This window comes from Nanorana parkeri, unplaced genomic scaffold (genome assembly GCF_000935625.1).
Source record: "Nanorana parkeri isolate BGI_ZX_2015 unplaced genomic scaffold, ASM93562v1 scaffold33, whole genome shotgun sequence".
In the NCBI taxonomy this organism is placed as follows: domain Eukaryota; kingdom Metazoa; phylum Chordata; class Amphibia; order Anura; family Dicroglossidae; genus Nanorana; species Nanorana parkeri.
This window is the reverse complement of record NW_017306301.1, coordinates 2,357,308-2,373,995: the sequence shown is the minus strand read 5'-3', so window position 1 is coordinate 2,373,995 and position 16,688 is coordinate 2,357,308. Positions and strand designations below refer to the sequence as shown.

The following is a 16,688-nucleotide window of genomic DNA, read 5'->3' as shown; positions in this document are numbered from 1 at the left end:
GGCTGCAAATAAATCAAGTGAATAATTTGACATGAATGTGTGTATAGAGCACATGTGATTCCGGCCAAACAGGGAAACCATTTTTATAGATGAAAATCTCTCTCTTTTACGGATAGTTGTGCTCATTCATGATACTGAGGTTCACAATAGTGTCTAGCAACAGCGACAGAAAATCAATGTACAATGGAAACAAATGACCTGCTACCATTTTTCCGTACTAGAGGTATTAGTGACACACAGGAGGAAGTGTCAGCAATGTTAGATGTTAAAATATCTTATATTCGGGACGGCTTATACTCGAGTATATACGGTATACTGCCATCACTGTGTAAACAAGCAATACAAACTTTCCTATAACAAAGAAGATGTAAACCCTAAGTGGGGGACATTAAAGCTGGCCATACACGAGTAGAATTTTCATTTGTTTTCAGAACGTTTATTTCATATTCTAATAGGTAATGGGGTCAAAGCAATGATCGATTTTTGACCAGAGAGAAATAAAATTAAAAGGGGCAGGAAAACTTTTCTCAAACAAATTGCTAACCGTGATTTTAATGTACAAAATCAAACGATAAAACCAAATGAAACTTCTAACATTCTACAAGTCTTTCGGATGTTCTGACGAGATTTCTCATATGAACGTCTGTACGAAAATCTACCAGTATATGCCTAGATTATAGCTGGCCATACACCTATAGATTTTCTGCAGGCTTTCTATGGTGAGATGGAAAAAGTGTCACAGATTCCTCCATCTACGCTACACTGTGTGGATGGAGGAATCTCCCACTGGGCCAAGCTTCAGTATCTCGCTAGTCGGCCCCGCTGGCTCTCAAAATAGCTGAACAATCTGATTGGATGCAGGCATTGTTCAGGTATTTCAAGAGCCAGCGGGGGCCGACTAGCAAGATAGTGAACCTTGGCCCAGTGAGAGATTCCTCCATCCACACAGCTTAGCATAGATGGAGGAATCTGTTGTACTTTTTCCATCTGACCATAGAAAATCTGCAGATAATCTATAGGTGTATGGCCAGCTTTAGCTTGCAGTGTTTATTAAATTCCTTTTTTCTAGAGAACACAGTTTTCATCAATTTTTCGCCTCTCAGTATTGCCGATCTCCTTCAGCCTCTACTAGCCGCTTCTTGTCTTCATACACTCACTTCAGTGGGGGGCTGCAAGTCACAACCTGGCATTCTGATGGTGATAATGGTGAACCATGCCTGCACAATGTGTGTGGACATGGCCGTTACCACTTACAGCTTCCATCTGAAGTACGTGTGGCATATTGATAACACAAGAGAAATATCTGGGAGCATTCGGTCACCCTATTAAAAGAAGAGGCTGAATTAGGACTTTCATTGCAGAACTAGAAGCTATTCATAAGAGTCCTGCATATTTACAAAGGCTAAAAGCAACCTTTGAGATGACATTAACATGTTAAAGCTTATACGAGATTGTATTTATTGGGTTTACATCTACTTTAAATGGCACATTCTAGTCCTCTAGCCTCTACTTCGGCAGACGGGAGGTGCCCACGTTTGCACAGCAAAAGGTGTGGCCGCAATTTGCATATAAATTAAAGGACAATGGGAACTAATTTCCAGTCCGAAAACACAATCTAAGCTACATGCATTATGTATTCAACAACACAAAGCCAAGTGACACATTTTACTCCCATCCTCCCCCCCCCCAATCTGATTAAAGGTACTCCATAAAGCTATAACCAGTTGTGCAACTTTGTTCTCAATAGAAATACATATTTTATTAAAAGGTAAAAATATGTCATCAAATGTAATAAAACTATGCAAACACAAATCACACTGCATCTGAAAAATGTACTGTGAGAAAAAGATCTGCAGTCAAAGTATGCTTTCAAATCTCATGTTAATAAAAACAGAGGGAATACATTATTAATTTCGCTAATACACTGAAAAAATGATGTGTTTGAATGTGTAAATGTTTTCTAAAACCCATCAGCAGGAACACACTCAAACTGGCCATACCCCTATAGATTATCTGCAGATTTTCTATGGTCAGATGGAAAAAGTGTAACAGATTCCTCCATCTACGCTACACTGTGTGGATGGAGGAATCCCCCTCTGGGCCAAGCTTCAGTATATTGCTAGTCGGCCCCGCTGGCTCTTAAAATACCTGAACAATCTGATTGGACGCAGGCATTGTTCAGGTATTCTGAGAGCCAGCGTGGCCGACTAGCAAGGAACTGAATACTTATTATCCCTTAAGCATCGATCGTGCATCCAGGGAGAATGATTCCTAACTGCATGTAATTAAAGCACACACTATTACATGCGGTGTGCAGATGTTTACATGCAGCGTTGGTCATTTGATCATTAACTTGGATGGGTGACAGCTGCTGCTTGTAAACACCAGATTAGGGATTCCTGCTGCAGTAAACGCAATTGCACCTAAACTTACAGGTGTGAATATGCCCCCCCTTGCGCGCCCACACAAAAAATGATGCCCCCCCTGCCCCCCCACTCATACAACAATATACTCCCCCCATGTTCTCTGCCCCCCCACACACAAACATAAAACAACATACTCCCCTCACACATAAAACAACATACTTCCCCATGTCTGTGACCGTGTACCTGACTTGTCAGCTGGCTGCGGGCCACATAGTACCGGTTCGCAGGCTGCAATTGGCCCACGGGCCGGTACTTTGAGACCTCTGCTCTAGCAGATTTAAATGGACTTTACTAACAAATTAAAGCTGAATTCCAGCTAACACTTTTTAAACAGTAACAAAAAACAGATTTTTTCTTCCTTTTGGGATAAAGTTTTGATATAAATATATAAATAAAACCGAACCTTTGTTAGCACCCTTGTCAGTGTTCAACGGTTTGTTTAAACCCTCTAACTGGCACTTCTGAAGGACAGCTTGGCCTATTAAAGGAGGTTGGAAAAAAAAAAACAGACTTACTGATTGATCACCAGGTGAGCATAAAAGGGAAAAAAATAATTATTGGAGCCAATACATTTAAGAATTAGTAAGTTGCAATTTATAATCATTTCCATTTGGGTTTAGATACACTTTAAAGTGAACAACAGTCTGTTGACACATACCCTTAGGGCTCCCAAACACATATCACTTGTGACAGGTCTGCTGCAGTGTGAAATGTTAGCAAACAGACGGGTATGTACAAAGTGGTTTTCCTTCAAAAATGTAGTGTCCATATTACATGCACTAAAACAAGCAAAAAAGGTGATTTCTTTAGAAAACTACTATTCTCCACACCCCCATGTAAAAGAGATGAACAAAGGCAGACATGTTTTACGTCCAGCCTGAGTAGCAACCATGGCTCCTTTCACATATACAGTGGATGAGTGAATGTAGACACCCAAAGACAGGAAGTGTACTATTGGCAGGATCACCAGGTGAAAAGAAAGAAAACGAATGCAAGCACCACTGGTAAGCTACAATATGTTACATATCTACTTTTGGGTTTAGTCCTGGGGCGTAACTAAAAGTCACAGGGCCCCATAGCAAAATTTTGTATGGGGCCCTGTAATTTCTAGTTAGGCCCCACACAGCCCACCTGACAGTGACCATGCAGAGCCCACCAGACTTCCTATGGTGGGCTCTGCAGGGTCTCAGGTAGGCTGGTCCCACCCCTGTCCACCTCTTACCTGTCAGCCTTCTCCACCGCTGGGCCCCGCTTCCTCCTTAGTCGCGGGTGGGCCCCACCTCCACCAGTGCCGCCGGGCCTGGCCTCTTCCTCCTCCGCCAGGCCCCACCTCCTCCACCGCAGCTGCTGGCTATCACTGACTCAGCAGCGGCTGTGAGGAGGAATGCGACGCTGCACAGATCACTGACAGGTTGTCAGTGATCTGGACAGCAACACGTTCCTCCTGACGGCCGCCAGTGAGAGCCAGCAGCCTGCGATGCCATAGCGACCCAGGCGGCACGCACGGCATCAGGGGGACCCCTTTGTTCCTCGTCCTGGCCGAGCCCCCCTATGCCCCATAGCAGCCGCCTGGTTCGCTATGGCGATAGTTCCACCACTGGTTTAGACCCACCTTCATGAATTTGCCCACCCCTGAGGTACACTGTTCAAACTGATGCATGCTAGTAACGTTTACTGATTTTAGTGTTGCCCGCAAAAGGTATCCAGGGAATAAAGTCTTCCACAGTGATAGGAGGAGCTGTAAACCAAGGATGCTTTCTGACTAGCAGTTTGAAGCACGCATGTATTACTACAGCCTAAAACGCTATTCCCTTTGCCAAATCCAGAATTTCTGCATACTTTTTTCTACCACCCCATTTTGTTAATAGTTTCAGGACGGTTTTGGAAAGGAACTGGCAACAATGGTGCAGAGAATTTAAAAGAACAATCGCATTGTGCAGACAGTTTCATGTACCTGTGGGTGCCTCTGTGATGTCCATGATCTACTTCTGAATCAGGTGGGGCCAGAAAACGTTTTGGAAGAAAAAAAAGAGAGAGTTCTTACTGATACACATGTCGCTTAAAACAGAACAATAATGTCATAGAATAGATAATAGGTATATCAAAACATGTCTGCCATTAACATAACTTACAACAAACTGCAGGATATTTAGTTCTACAGCAGAAAACAACTTGGAGCATTCATGCTATTTATATGCAATTCACAAATAGAGCATTCATAGGGGACAGTTCACCGACATGTTACTGAACACCACCAGTCACAATTCCCACAATGCCGTAGACCGAATAAAAGTAAAATTTAGTATGTACAGTGAGACCAGAATCTAAGGCTTCATTCATTCAGACAACCTGGGGCGGATAGTTTGTCGCATCCAGAGGAGGCTAAACGCAGCTACGTCCTGAGCTATGGCTGCATACATACTGGCTGATTAGCTGAGGCCAGAAACTCTGCAAAAGCACCATGCCCAGACCCAAAATGCCTACGTCTAGTGTTGGTCACAGATTTATTTGCATGTAACCGCTCGCATGAATGGTTACACGTGAAGAGTGGCAGTACCAGCCATTGATCTGTGTGGTTGTTCATAAACACTGAGTGCATGTATTGTTTACTAGATTCTCGTTGTCGTCACCTCCGGCCTAAATCTTGCCCAGTGCTTCTCAAAACACTGGCATCAGAAGTGTTTGATTGGCAAGCATTTATAACGCGTTCATGTAGCATTAGAAAAACTTTCTCCAAAGCTTTGTAAACTCTACTCAGCAGCCTGGAAGGAACAGATCCACTCCTGAACAGGAAATAGTGTTGGGGAACAATGACAACAATCTTTACATTTCTTTCACTACAGTTAAAAAAGATAAAAACTAGGGATGCAACGATACCGGTATTTCGGTACCGATATATTTTTTTTTCAGTACTCGCCGATACCGAATACCGAGAATACTATGTGACGAGAAAGCATGGGGCAAGCTTACTGGCCAATCATGGAGGCCGGGTGCCGTGTAATGACGCGGCGCCCAGCTTCCTGATTGGCCGGGAAGCCGGCTCCATGCTCCCTCGTCATGAGGTGACGAGGGAGCATGAAGTCTACAGGTGAAACTCGAATAATTAGAATATCGTGCAAAGTTCATTTATTTCACTAATGCAACTTAAAAGGTGAAACTAATATATGAGATAGACTCATTACATGCAAAGCAAGATAATTCAAGCCGTGATTTGTCATAATTGTGATGATTATGGCTTACAGCTCATGAAAACCCCAAGAACCCCAAATCCACAACCTCAAAAAAGTAGATTATTACATGCAATCAATAAAACAAGGATTGTACATAGAACAATATCGGACCTCTGAAAAGTATAAGCATGCATATGTACTCAGTACTTGGTTTGGGCCCCTTTTGCAGCACTTACTGCAATTACTTTTGCACGATATTCTAATTATTCGAGTTTCACCTGTACTTCCCGGCCAATTAGGAAGCCGGGCAGCGCGTCATTACACGCTGCCCGGCTTCCTGATTGCCCGGGAAGCCGGCTCCAGGATCTCTCCTCACATCGGAGCATTTGGGCGAGTACGAGTACTCGCCCAAATACTCGGTATCGGCACCGATACCAATACTAGTATCGGTGCATCTCTAATAAAAACCTAAAAACTGACCAAAAAAACCTCTCTAAAAAAAGGTTAGGATCTCATTAGATATGATGTGCTCAATTAGCAAACATGCATAAATACCAGATCAGCAGACACTCCACTGACACCCCAATGCATAGTATACTTCACTGAAACTCACAGGTCTAATATGCTGAACATTCAGAATGAACTCAAAGCATACATGTATACTGTTTGTTGTATGTGTGAAAGCAGTTACATAAATCCCCCATATAACACCCATATTCAAGAACTGAACATTGAACAGAAAAATGGTAATAACTGAAGTTGACCACAAACCATTATGGATCCCTTTTAAAGATCCACTTTATTATGAGCACATTGGCTAACAATAGCTAAGTGACTGGCCTTCGTTTTGTTATCGGGAGAAGAACGGGCACCAATTCAGTCCCCCCTTCCACCACAAAACGTGTTACCATATTTCGTTTTGAATACATTTTACATATAAATGACGAATACCACCCTTCCCCTATCTCAGCGGGACAATTGTCATACAAAAACAAAAAACGATTAACACTTTTTAAGCAGTTACAGAAACAGTTGTTTTTTTCCCCTTTTAGGATAAAGGTTTTACATACATGAATACAAGCTGACCATTTGTAAGCCCCCCTTGTCAGTGTTCAATGGTTGGTCACAACCCTATATCTGCCACTTTGGCTGGACATCTTGGTCTGTTACGGAAGCTGAAAAGTGAACTGGCAGGAGCAACAAATACAAAACAAAGAAAGAAATCATATATACATAGTCAGTCCCTGGTCACACCTGGGCGTTCTCATGCTCAAAGCTAAGTGCGACAAAACTCTCAACACAAGAAACCCCATTCATTCCTATGGCCCCGGTTTACACCCAAGAGCTTGTTCACACCAGACACAATGCATTCCGGCCCAATTCTGTCCGGAACGCACTGGATAGAATTGCGGCCGGCTCACTTTGTTGTGGGCGGGAGGGGGCATGGCGGTCCATTGAAGTGAATGGCACCGTTGCCACGTCCTCCGGCCTCAAGGAAACGTGTGGCACATCAATGCCTTCGTTCCGGTCAGAGAAAAAAATAGTGCTTGCAGCATTTTTTTTTACTTACCGCAGTCATTGATGTGCATTGCATTCCCGTGCGGCTTATCGCATTGTGGTCGGAGGGTGTGGCTACGGGGCCATTCACTTCGATGGACCACCATACCCCTTCCCGCCCCACAACAAAGTGAGCCGGCCACAATGCGATCCAGCCAGAATCGGGCCGGAACGCACTGTTTGGTGAGAACGGGCCGAGAGTTTTGTCACAAGCTGTAAAATGCTGAACGCTGGAAAAAGGTACACGAGCTTCTTTCGGGCAGATTACAGCAGGTTTGGCTTCAATGGAAGCGCATAAAAATGTGCGACAAGCGTTTTGCACATTTTTGTGCGCATTTGCTCATTCACAGCAATGCATTTCAATCTGCTCAATAAAACGCATGTCTTTGTATATGAAGCTCTAATGCGCGTAAAAATGTACAAAATGCGTATAAAACACAAGTTTTTCCAAAGATGTGCATTAAAATGCGCATAAAACCTACGAAAACGCTGACGCCTAGGTGTGAATGGAGACTAAATCTTAAAAATGCATCCAAGTACCCTATTAACAAAAATGTCTCTTATTTGTGTATCACTCGGCTGTAGCTACTCAAATCATCTCCGAATTGGTGCTGACACTGTCCTTCCTTCTGGAGGGTGGCTACTTTTGTTCCCCATGGTCCCTGTGTGTGTTGTAAAGTAGCCACCACTCCAAGCTCACTCCTGTGATGGACTACAATCTCATTACAAATATGCGTAGGGATGCACCGATACTGATACTAGTATCGATAGCGGTGCTGATACCGAGTATTTGCTCGAGTACTGGTACTCGCCCAAATGCTTCGATGCCTAGCCCGATACTTCCTGTATCAGGAAGCCGGCTCCTTGCTCCCTTGTCACTTGCCGTGTAATGACGCAGTGCCCGGCTTTCCGATTGGCCAGGAAGCCGGCTTCAAGCTCGCTCGTTAATCGGGAAGCCGGGTGGTGAGTCTTTACACGCTGCCCAGCTAATCAGGAAGCCAGGTGGCGAGTCATTATACACCGCCTGGCTTCCTGAATGGGACTTCCGGTACTCGGTATTGGCGAGTACCGGGGGGGAAAAAAAACGGTACTCGGTACCAAAATATTGTTATCGGTGCATCCCTACCAATTAGTAAACTAAACGTGAGATTGTAGTCCATCACAGGAGTAAGCTTGGAGCGGTGGCTACTTTACATCACCCACGGGGACAAAAGTAGCCACCCTCCAGAAGGAAGGGCAGTGTCAGCAGCAATTCAGAGGTGAATACACAAATAAGTTACATTTTGTATAATCGCTAACATACTTGAATGCATTCTAAAGTTTGAACTCCTGATTTTCATGCCACGTTAATGCCCTCTTACACAAGACCTTGCCATGCAAGACTTTATGGCCCAAATCACTGTTATTTGCTGACTGACTGCATAGACCACCTGCACACTTCTGAGCCTTCTCATGTAGATTCTTCATCTGATCTACCCATGGCCTCAAAGCCATTGGCCCATTACCCAGTAAGGCTGGGTTCACACTTGGGCGGTCGTAATATGCGCGTTTTTACAGCGTTTTGTGGTCAACGAAACGCTCGACAAACGCGCGTTTTTGAAATCTATCAGACTGTATCCTAATGGATACGCGTAGAAAAACGCCCCAAAAGAAGCTCCTGTACTTCATTGGGCGCAGGGCGTTTTTCAGCGCGCTCCGACGGATTTCACTTGCTGGGCATTTTACAGCACGTCAATCAGCGCTGTAAAATGCCCAGGTGTGAACCCGGCCTAAATCAAAACCAACAAGCTATGCAGCAAGTTGTCTTTCTGTGGGCTGTAGAACTATTGTAGGCTTGGGGAGAACAGTGGCTTTGTGCTTCGCACTTCTGCACTGTGGCATTGGGACCCTTGGCTTAAATCCCGGTCAGGTCACTATCTGCATGGGGTTTGTATGTTCTCCCTGTGCTTATGTGGGCTTCCTCCAGGCACTTCAGTTTCACTCCGCACGCCAAAGACATGCAGGTAGGTTAATTGGCCCTGTATGTATACATGTGACATAGGGACCTTAGAATGTAAGCAGGGACTGATGTGAATGTGCAGTATGTAAAGGGCTGTGTAAATTGTCAGCAATATAAAAATGCCTGTAATCAATAGAAAATAATGGACAGGGAGGCATCTGTCCCATCATTGTAGAGTCCGGCCCCTTCATTATTTCTTGTTCTATTTACCCACTGGACTAAAAAGGTAGATCATGCGCAGGGAACGTATTCCTCCCGCCCTTCCTTCTGAGAATAGGGAAAGTTCAACCCATTCACATACATTTCCACCGAGCTATCTTAGTGATAACTGCTTACATTTCAAAGACTTATGGCTTCCTAATGTATCCTTACCCACACCCTTATGTACTAATAAACATAGAGGGAAAGTTTTCAGCTTCTATCTTTCATTTTCAAAGCTTAAAGTAGTCTTAAACTGTGGAGGGCAATGTATAATTGTTTGATCTGGATTCATTATTAAAACAAATTATTTCTTTAAAATGTTTGTCCAAGTACTTACAGTCATCATGTTTCCAAACAGCATCAACTCTCTCAGCTCAGCATCCCTGAACTTCCTATCCAGTCCAAGATTACAAGGAACTGTGTGGATGGAGGAATCTCCCACTGGGCCAAGCTTCAGTATCTTGCTAGTCGGCCCAGCTGGCTCTCAAAATAGCTGAATAATCTAATTGGATGCAGGCATTGTTCAGGTGTTTTAATAGCCAGCGGGGCTGACTAGCTGACAGAAAAAAATCTATAGAAAATCAATAGGTGCATGGCCAGCTTAAAAGGATAAAATAAAATTGTGGGGGAAATGTATCAAAACTGAAGCAGACAAAATCTGGAGCAGCTGTGCATGGCAACCAATCAACTTCACTCTTCAGTTTGTTCAGTATAAGGAGAACTATGGGGGTCAGTGCTTTTCCCCATAGTTCTCCCCAGGGTCACTCCCAAACTAGCGTCCTCCCGTGACCCAAAGCTCAGTATACCGTGAGCTACAGCTCGCGGTATACTGAGACCGCCGCAGCCAGGATGGATCCCGACATTACTGTTGAGATCCACCCAGCAGCGTGATTGACAGCTGGCTCTGCCTATCTAGAGGCAGAGCCATCTGTTCCGCCAGTCAGCGCTGGAGGATCAGAGCGGCGAGGGGGGGGGGAATCCCTGCTGGGAGCCGTGAGTGACAGGCACGGCTCTATGCAGGGACAGGATCGAGAAGTGAGCAAGCAACGGTATGTGTTCGCTCACTTCCCGATCTGTTGAGCCGACGTGTGACAGTTTCATTGTCATACGTCAGCTCGTACTATGAGGCCGAGTAATTTTCACTCACCTCATAGTTCTCCTTTAAGGTTTTAACATGAGAGAGAAGCTGATTGGTTGCCATGCACAACTGGTCCAGATTTGGTCTTCTCCAGTTTTGATAATTTCCCCTCTGTGTGTTTACATCTAAAAGTGGTAAGAGTTCTAATAGTATACAACAGTGGTAGTCAACTGATGCAGACCCTAACAGGGCCGCACATAATAGTCAGTGAATGTAATGCTCCATACACCTCTCAGAGACTGCTGACACATACAACAGAAGATGGCCAAAGACTACAGGCAGCAAGAGATGGTCAGAGAGCTTAGACAAGCTATACAAGTGTTGGTGATCGTCATAGTCTGGGGATACATTACACAATACGTCTAAAGATCAGTGCTATTACAGGGAAACACAGACTACTACTATCTGCAGGGGTCAAAATAGTGACACGTGGCCTCCAGGGTAAACACCTTGTATATGATATAATCAGGTTCTTTCAACTTTAGTTGACCTACTAAAAGTGGACATTGCACTTATGTAATGACCCACACCCTCCCCAATGCAAAATGCTACAAAAGAAAAATTTTAAAAAACCCTGCAGGATAAAAAAAGCTAATATATTAGCTTCCTGCCACAGCCAAATATTTCACATTTTTACTCATCAGTCCAGAGCACCTGCTGCCATTTTTCTGCAGCCTTGCGGCCAAAAAGCCATTCCTCAGACGTGGAAACAAGGCTAAGCGTCTCAACTATACACCAAAACATAGGAACTGGAGTGCAGAAAAATGGCAGCAGGTGCTCTGGACCGATGACTCAAAATGTGTAATATTTGGCTGTAGCAGGAGGCAGTTTGTTTGCCGAAGTGCTGGAGAGCGGTACAATACTGAGTGTCTGCAGCAACAGTGAAGGTTCCTTGCAAGTCTGGGGCTGCATTTCTGCCAATGGAGTTGGAGATTTTGTCAGGATCAACGGTGTCCTCAATCCTGAGAAATACAGGCAGATATTTATCCATCATGCCATACCATCGGGGAGGTGTGTGATTGAGCCCAAATTTATTCTTAAGCAGGACAACGACCCCAAACATACAACCAATGTTAATAAGAACTATCTTCAGCGTAAAGAAGAACAAGGAGTCCTGGTAGTGATGTTTTGGCCCCCACAGAGCCCTGATCTCAACATCATTGAGTTTGTCTGGGATTACATGGAGACAGAAGGATTTGAGGCAACCGACATCCACAGAAGATCTGTGGTTAGTTCTCCAAGATTTTTGGAACAACCTACCTGCCGAGTTCCTTCAAAAACAGTGTGCAAGTGTACCTAGAAGAATTGATGTTGTTTTTGAAGGCAAAGGGGGGGTCACACCAAATATTGATTTGATTTAGATTTCTCTTCTGTTCATTTACTTTCCATCTTGTTAATTGATCAAAATAAACTATTAACACTTTTATTTCTTAAAGCATTCTTACTTTACAGCATTTTTTCACACATGCCTGAAACGTTTGCACAATACTGTGGATCCCCGGTAAGGGTGCAGACATTGTACTGGGAGGATGTGGATCCCTGGTATGGGTGCAGACATTGTATGGGGAGGATGTAGTTGCCTGGTATGGGTGCAGACATTGTACTGGGAGGATGTGGATCCCCGGTACGGGTGCAGACATTGTACTGGGAGGATGTAGTTCCCGGTACGGGTGCGGACATTGTACTGGGAGGATGTAGATCCCCCGGTACAGGTGCAGACATTGTACTGGGAGGATGTAGTTCCCCTGGTACGGGTGCGGACATTGTACTGGGAGGATGTAGATCCCCCGGTACGGGTGCAGACATTGTACTGGGAGGATGTAGATCCCCCAGTACGGGTGCAGACATTGTACTGGGAGGATGTAGATCCCCCGGTACGGGTGCAGACATTGTACTGGGTGGATGTAGATCCCCCGGTATAGGTGCAGAGATTGTACTGGGAGGCTGTAGATCCCCCGGTATGGGTGCAGACATTGTACTGGGAGGCTGTAGATCCCCCGGTATGGGTGCAGACATTGTACTGGGAGGATGTGGATCCCCGGTATGGGTGCAGACATTGTACTGGGAGGATCTAGATCCCCCGGTACGGGTGCAGACATTGTTCTGGGAGGATCTAGATCCCCCGGTACGGGTGCAGATCCCACGGTACGGGTGCAGACATTGTACTGGGAGGATGTGGATCCCCGGTATGGGTGCAGACATTGTACGGGGAGGATGTAGATCTCTGGTATGGGTGCAGACATTGTACTGAGAGGATATAGATCCCCGGTATGGGTGCAGACATTGTACTGGGAGGATGTAGTTGCCTGGTATGGATGCAGACATTGTACTGGGATGATGTAGATCCCAGGTACGGGTGCAGACATTGTACTACAATGCTCCATGCAAAAGTCCTATGGTTGATATGACACAGGAAGCCGGATGTAGGTCATGTGTCTCCTATAACAATGGCCGGCTGTTCAGTCCACCCTCGTGTCCTCCCGGTAAGCCCCGTTGCCCGCATGTCTGATCTCTGCTATCGGCAGCTCTCTCTTACCCCGCCCCCCCTCCACCCCGTCATTGGCCGCTCAGATTATTCTAGTGCAGTCATTGGTCACTCGACCCTCTCATTCTCCCCGCTGATGTCCGGCTCGGTCCCCTCACAATGAATCCCGGGAGCTGTCACCGTCCCCGGGTGTAGGTCTGAGTAAGGCGGCGGTGATAAAATGGCCGGAGCCATCCATGTGTGCAACTCACCTTCCCGCGCGAGACAGGCGACAACGCCGGCTAGACACAGCTGAGCGACACTGTCGGGGTGCACTCTGCGCGCACACCAAACCCCGCCAAAAACAAGGCCAAGTGCGCCTGCGCAACTCCGCCCTCTGACGCTCGCAGCCTCATAGTACGAAGATAGCGCATTTCCTGTAATGCAGCCGCCATTATATTTTTTTTATCAGCGGGTGATTATACACGCTTTCACCGAACCACACAAAGTACATAGCCCGCTCCCACCCACTCAACACACACACACACGACCGATAATGTGTGGCTCAACCGTTATTTGATATCTTCTACCAATCAGAGTAAAGGAAGTGCGGAAGACTTTCGTTGTCTATGGGTTGGGCGGGGCAAACAGACGGATTCATCTTGTCCAATTATTAAAGGAGCGCATTAATCGGCTCGTCCAATCAGGGATACCGGAAGTGGATGTGGACGAATCAGGGGCTTAGAGGGCGGGCTTTTCTGAGGTAAATAGGTGCTGAACGCAGGTCTACGCCCTACAAGCGCGTCGGAGAGAGCTCTGTGTGGTCTATAGTGGAGCGGAGGAACATCGATAGATTTCCATCATGCATAAGTCTGAGGTCAGTGTGTAGGCCGTGGGCAGATCTATCACGGTACAGACAGTAGATCGTGGGCTGCTTTTTGTTGGTAGGGTAGAATAATATGTATGTATTAGGAGTGAGCGGCCGGCCGAGTTCTGTCTTAGACAACGATTATATGTCTCTGGTCTCATTTTATGGTGTAATGTCGGTTTCCGTTTTAATTGGGCCTCCTTGTGGCTCGGTACGGTTAAGCGGCCTGTTGTGTCAGCAGACGTGGGGGAGGGGTGTCTTTGTGTTCCGCCATTTTGGAAGGCTGCGGCCTGCTCCACGTGTGCTCCGCCATTGTGTCAGGCCATCGACACTTCCCCACACGGCCTCAGGCTCGCTTCTCTTTACTATTGTAGCTCGGTTTGCGTCCTCAAGGACAATGGCCATGCTCACTGGACGGGGATTATGTTCGTTTCTTCTTATTTTTAAATTGCGTAGTGTCGCATCTCGTTGTTTATGTTTCTACAATGTAGCAGTCTGGCAGCTTCTTGTATCTAAACATGGAGGGAACTGGATTTTCTGCTTTCTTTACGTCACTGTATGCTTGATTTGAACACTAGATTTATGTCACAGATTAGTTAACTGGCTCTATTAAGTGATCTCTTGGCAGCATTTTTGTAGTATCGATAAGTTGTGGGAGGGTCAGACGTTTAAGTGACGTGTACCCTATGGGTTACTTTTTTTCATACTGACCGTTGTCACTAACCGAAGTGAGGTTGAAATCTAAAACTGTTCTGAGAGCTAAAGCGTTTGTACATATGATCCTGGGGCAAGTGAGAATTGCCTACTCTGGGGAGGTTTTTCTCGAACTTCCTGTTGTATCTGAGTCAGTGTAAAGGGGAAAATATCAGACACCAGAATCAATATTTCCGGCTGGGCTTTTACGCCATCCTTGTTATATCCCAAATAACTTTTAACTGTGCAGGTACTTTTGTCTGAAAGCTTCCATGTTAGTCATGCTTTTCTCTCATGGTGAGCGTTTGTCTTTTATCACCCAAGGAACCTGAGCAACTTCGCAAACTTTTCATTGGTGGTTTAAGCTTCGAGACTACAGACGAGAGCCTCCGGAACCATTTTGAACAATGGGGCGCCCTAACAGACTGTGTGGTAAGATTTTAATTCTATTTGGTTACACTGTATTTAGGTCTAGTGTATAGATCCATCACGCGTCAATGTTCTGGCAACCTAGTTTCTGCATAATGGTTTTCCCAAATAGTTTATTTAAAATGCATAAAGAACATTCTAATTCTAGTCTAATGTGAGGGTGTATGAAGCATAGAACAACTTTGAATGTAATTATGTCACCAGCACCACAAACTCAGGTCAGTGCAAATCCATTTAATGATAGATGCCACTGTGAATATCATGCACTTTTGGGGCCGCACAGGATCCCCTTCATCAGGCTCTGAGTAGACATGTCTACTCTGAGCCTGATGAAGGGGACCTTGTGCGTCCCTGAGAGCACTTGATATTCTAAGTGGCATCTATCATTAAATGGATTTGCACTGACCTGAGTTTGTGGTGCTGGTGACATAATTACATTCAAAGTTCTGTGTGCTGCTCCATTTGCTATCATTTCAAGCACCCATTTACACTCTTTGGGATTTCCGGTAAGGAGTGCTGCAGGATCTGACGCTTACATAGGACATCACTGGGGTGCTTGGTTAAATATATATGGATGTGTGCTGTCAAGTGTTTATAACGTAACTGTTTGGTTTACAGGTCATGAGGGATCCAAACTCAAAACGGTCTCGTGGCTTTGGGTTTGTTACCTATTCTACAACTGAAGAGGTTGATGCCTCTATGAATGCAAGACCACATAGGGTTGATGGTCGCATGGTGGAACCTAAGCGAGCCGTTTCCAGAGAGGTATGTCTGGAGGGCAAAATCTGATTGTTCTCTCAATGTCTTGGTGTACTTCAGTGCTAATGTATTTTGTTGGAATTTCAGGACTCTCAAAGACCAGGCGCACATCTGACAGTCAAGAAAATCTTTGTTGGGGGGATAAAAGAGGACACTGAAGAACATCACTTAAGAGATTATTTTGAACAATATGGAAAGATAGAAGTCGTTGAGATAATGACAGACCGGGCTAATGGCAAGAAAAGAGGCTTTGCCTTTATTACGTTTGAAGACCATGATTCAGTCGACAAAATTGTCAGTAAGTAATGCGTGTGGGATTTTTTTTTGTTTGGCTTCATTGTGGGATGTTTGCATCAAATAACCTCCAACGTTTTTTACAGTTCAGAAATACCACACCATTAACGACCACAACTGTGAAGTAAGAAAAGCTTTATCCAAGCAAGAGATGGCCACAGCATCTGCCAGCCAAAGAGGTGAGACTCAAACCATGTATTGTCTGTTTTCTGTAGTCATAAGTGCACATACATTTTAATTTTAGTTCAGGTAAACAACTGGGTGGGGTAATGGTTTGTTGGGGGAAACATATTGGCAACAGCTGCTATCTGGTATTGTAGAATTTCCTGGTACTAGACAGGCATATACAGCATCATTCATTCCATTCATGTAGATGTTCTACATGAAATTGAGTTTTTTGTTTAGGTGGATGCAGTTGCCTTTGCACCCAATTAGTAGCATGTGGCCAAAGCTCTTGAAGTAGTCTGGTCTGGGTGTTTCTTACCTTAATGCATTCTGTGAATTGGGGTAAAAAGAACCTAGTACCACCTTTTCCCCCTACACTTGCCTGACAGCGCTGCTGCCAGTCTCAAAGCGATCCTGTGTTCCCTGAACTCACTGGTTGTGGGGAGCATACTGATGGCAGAGGGAGCAGTAGGTGCCTTCTGCCATCTATGAAACTGTTGGGCAGGGAGCATAGTCCTGTCACAG

The 16,688-nt window shown here is 45.1% G+C and overlaps 2 protein-coding genes across 4 annotated transcripts in view; one reads left to right on the top strand and one right to left on the bottom strand.

The window, feature by feature from the left end:
* The window catches only part of CBX5 (chromobox 5), a 34,112-nt gene extending 20,768 nt beyond the window's left edge, over positions 1–13,344 (bottom strand). The window contains exons 1-2 of one of the 2 annotated variants that reach the window (XM_018569002.1): positions 13,228–13,313; positions 4,381–4,414 (exon numbers count right to left, since the gene is read on the bottom strand). In XM_018569002.1, the coding sequence (XP_018424504.1) occupies positions 4,381–4,405 (25 nt within the window). In that variant the 5' untranslated portion in view covers positions 4,406–4,414; positions 13,228–13,313. Of the gene's footprint in view, positions 1–4,380; positions 4,415–13,227 lie in introns of both variants that reach the window. The other variant, XM_018569009.1, reaches the window with a different exon arrangement.
* A 368-nt stretch (positions 13,345–13,712) lies between these two features.
* HNRNPA1 (heterogeneous nuclear ribonucleoprotein A1) overlaps positions 13,713–16,688 on the top strand; it is a 4,782-nt gene continuing 1,806 nt past the window's right edge. For both annotated transcript variants that reach the window (XM_018568891.1, XM_018568884.1), the window contains exons 1-5: positions 13,713–13,833; positions 14,833–14,948; positions 15,564–15,710; positions 15,792–16,002; positions 16,085–16,177. In XM_018568891.1, coding sequence (XP_018424393.1) covers positions 13,818–13,833; positions 14,833–14,948; positions 15,564–15,710; positions 15,792–16,002; positions 16,085–16,177 — 583 coding nt within the window. In that variant the 5' untranslated portion in view covers positions 13,713–13,817. The remainder of the gene's footprint in view (positions 13,834–14,832; positions 14,949–15,563; positions 15,711–15,791; positions 16,003–16,084; positions 16,178–16,688) is intronic.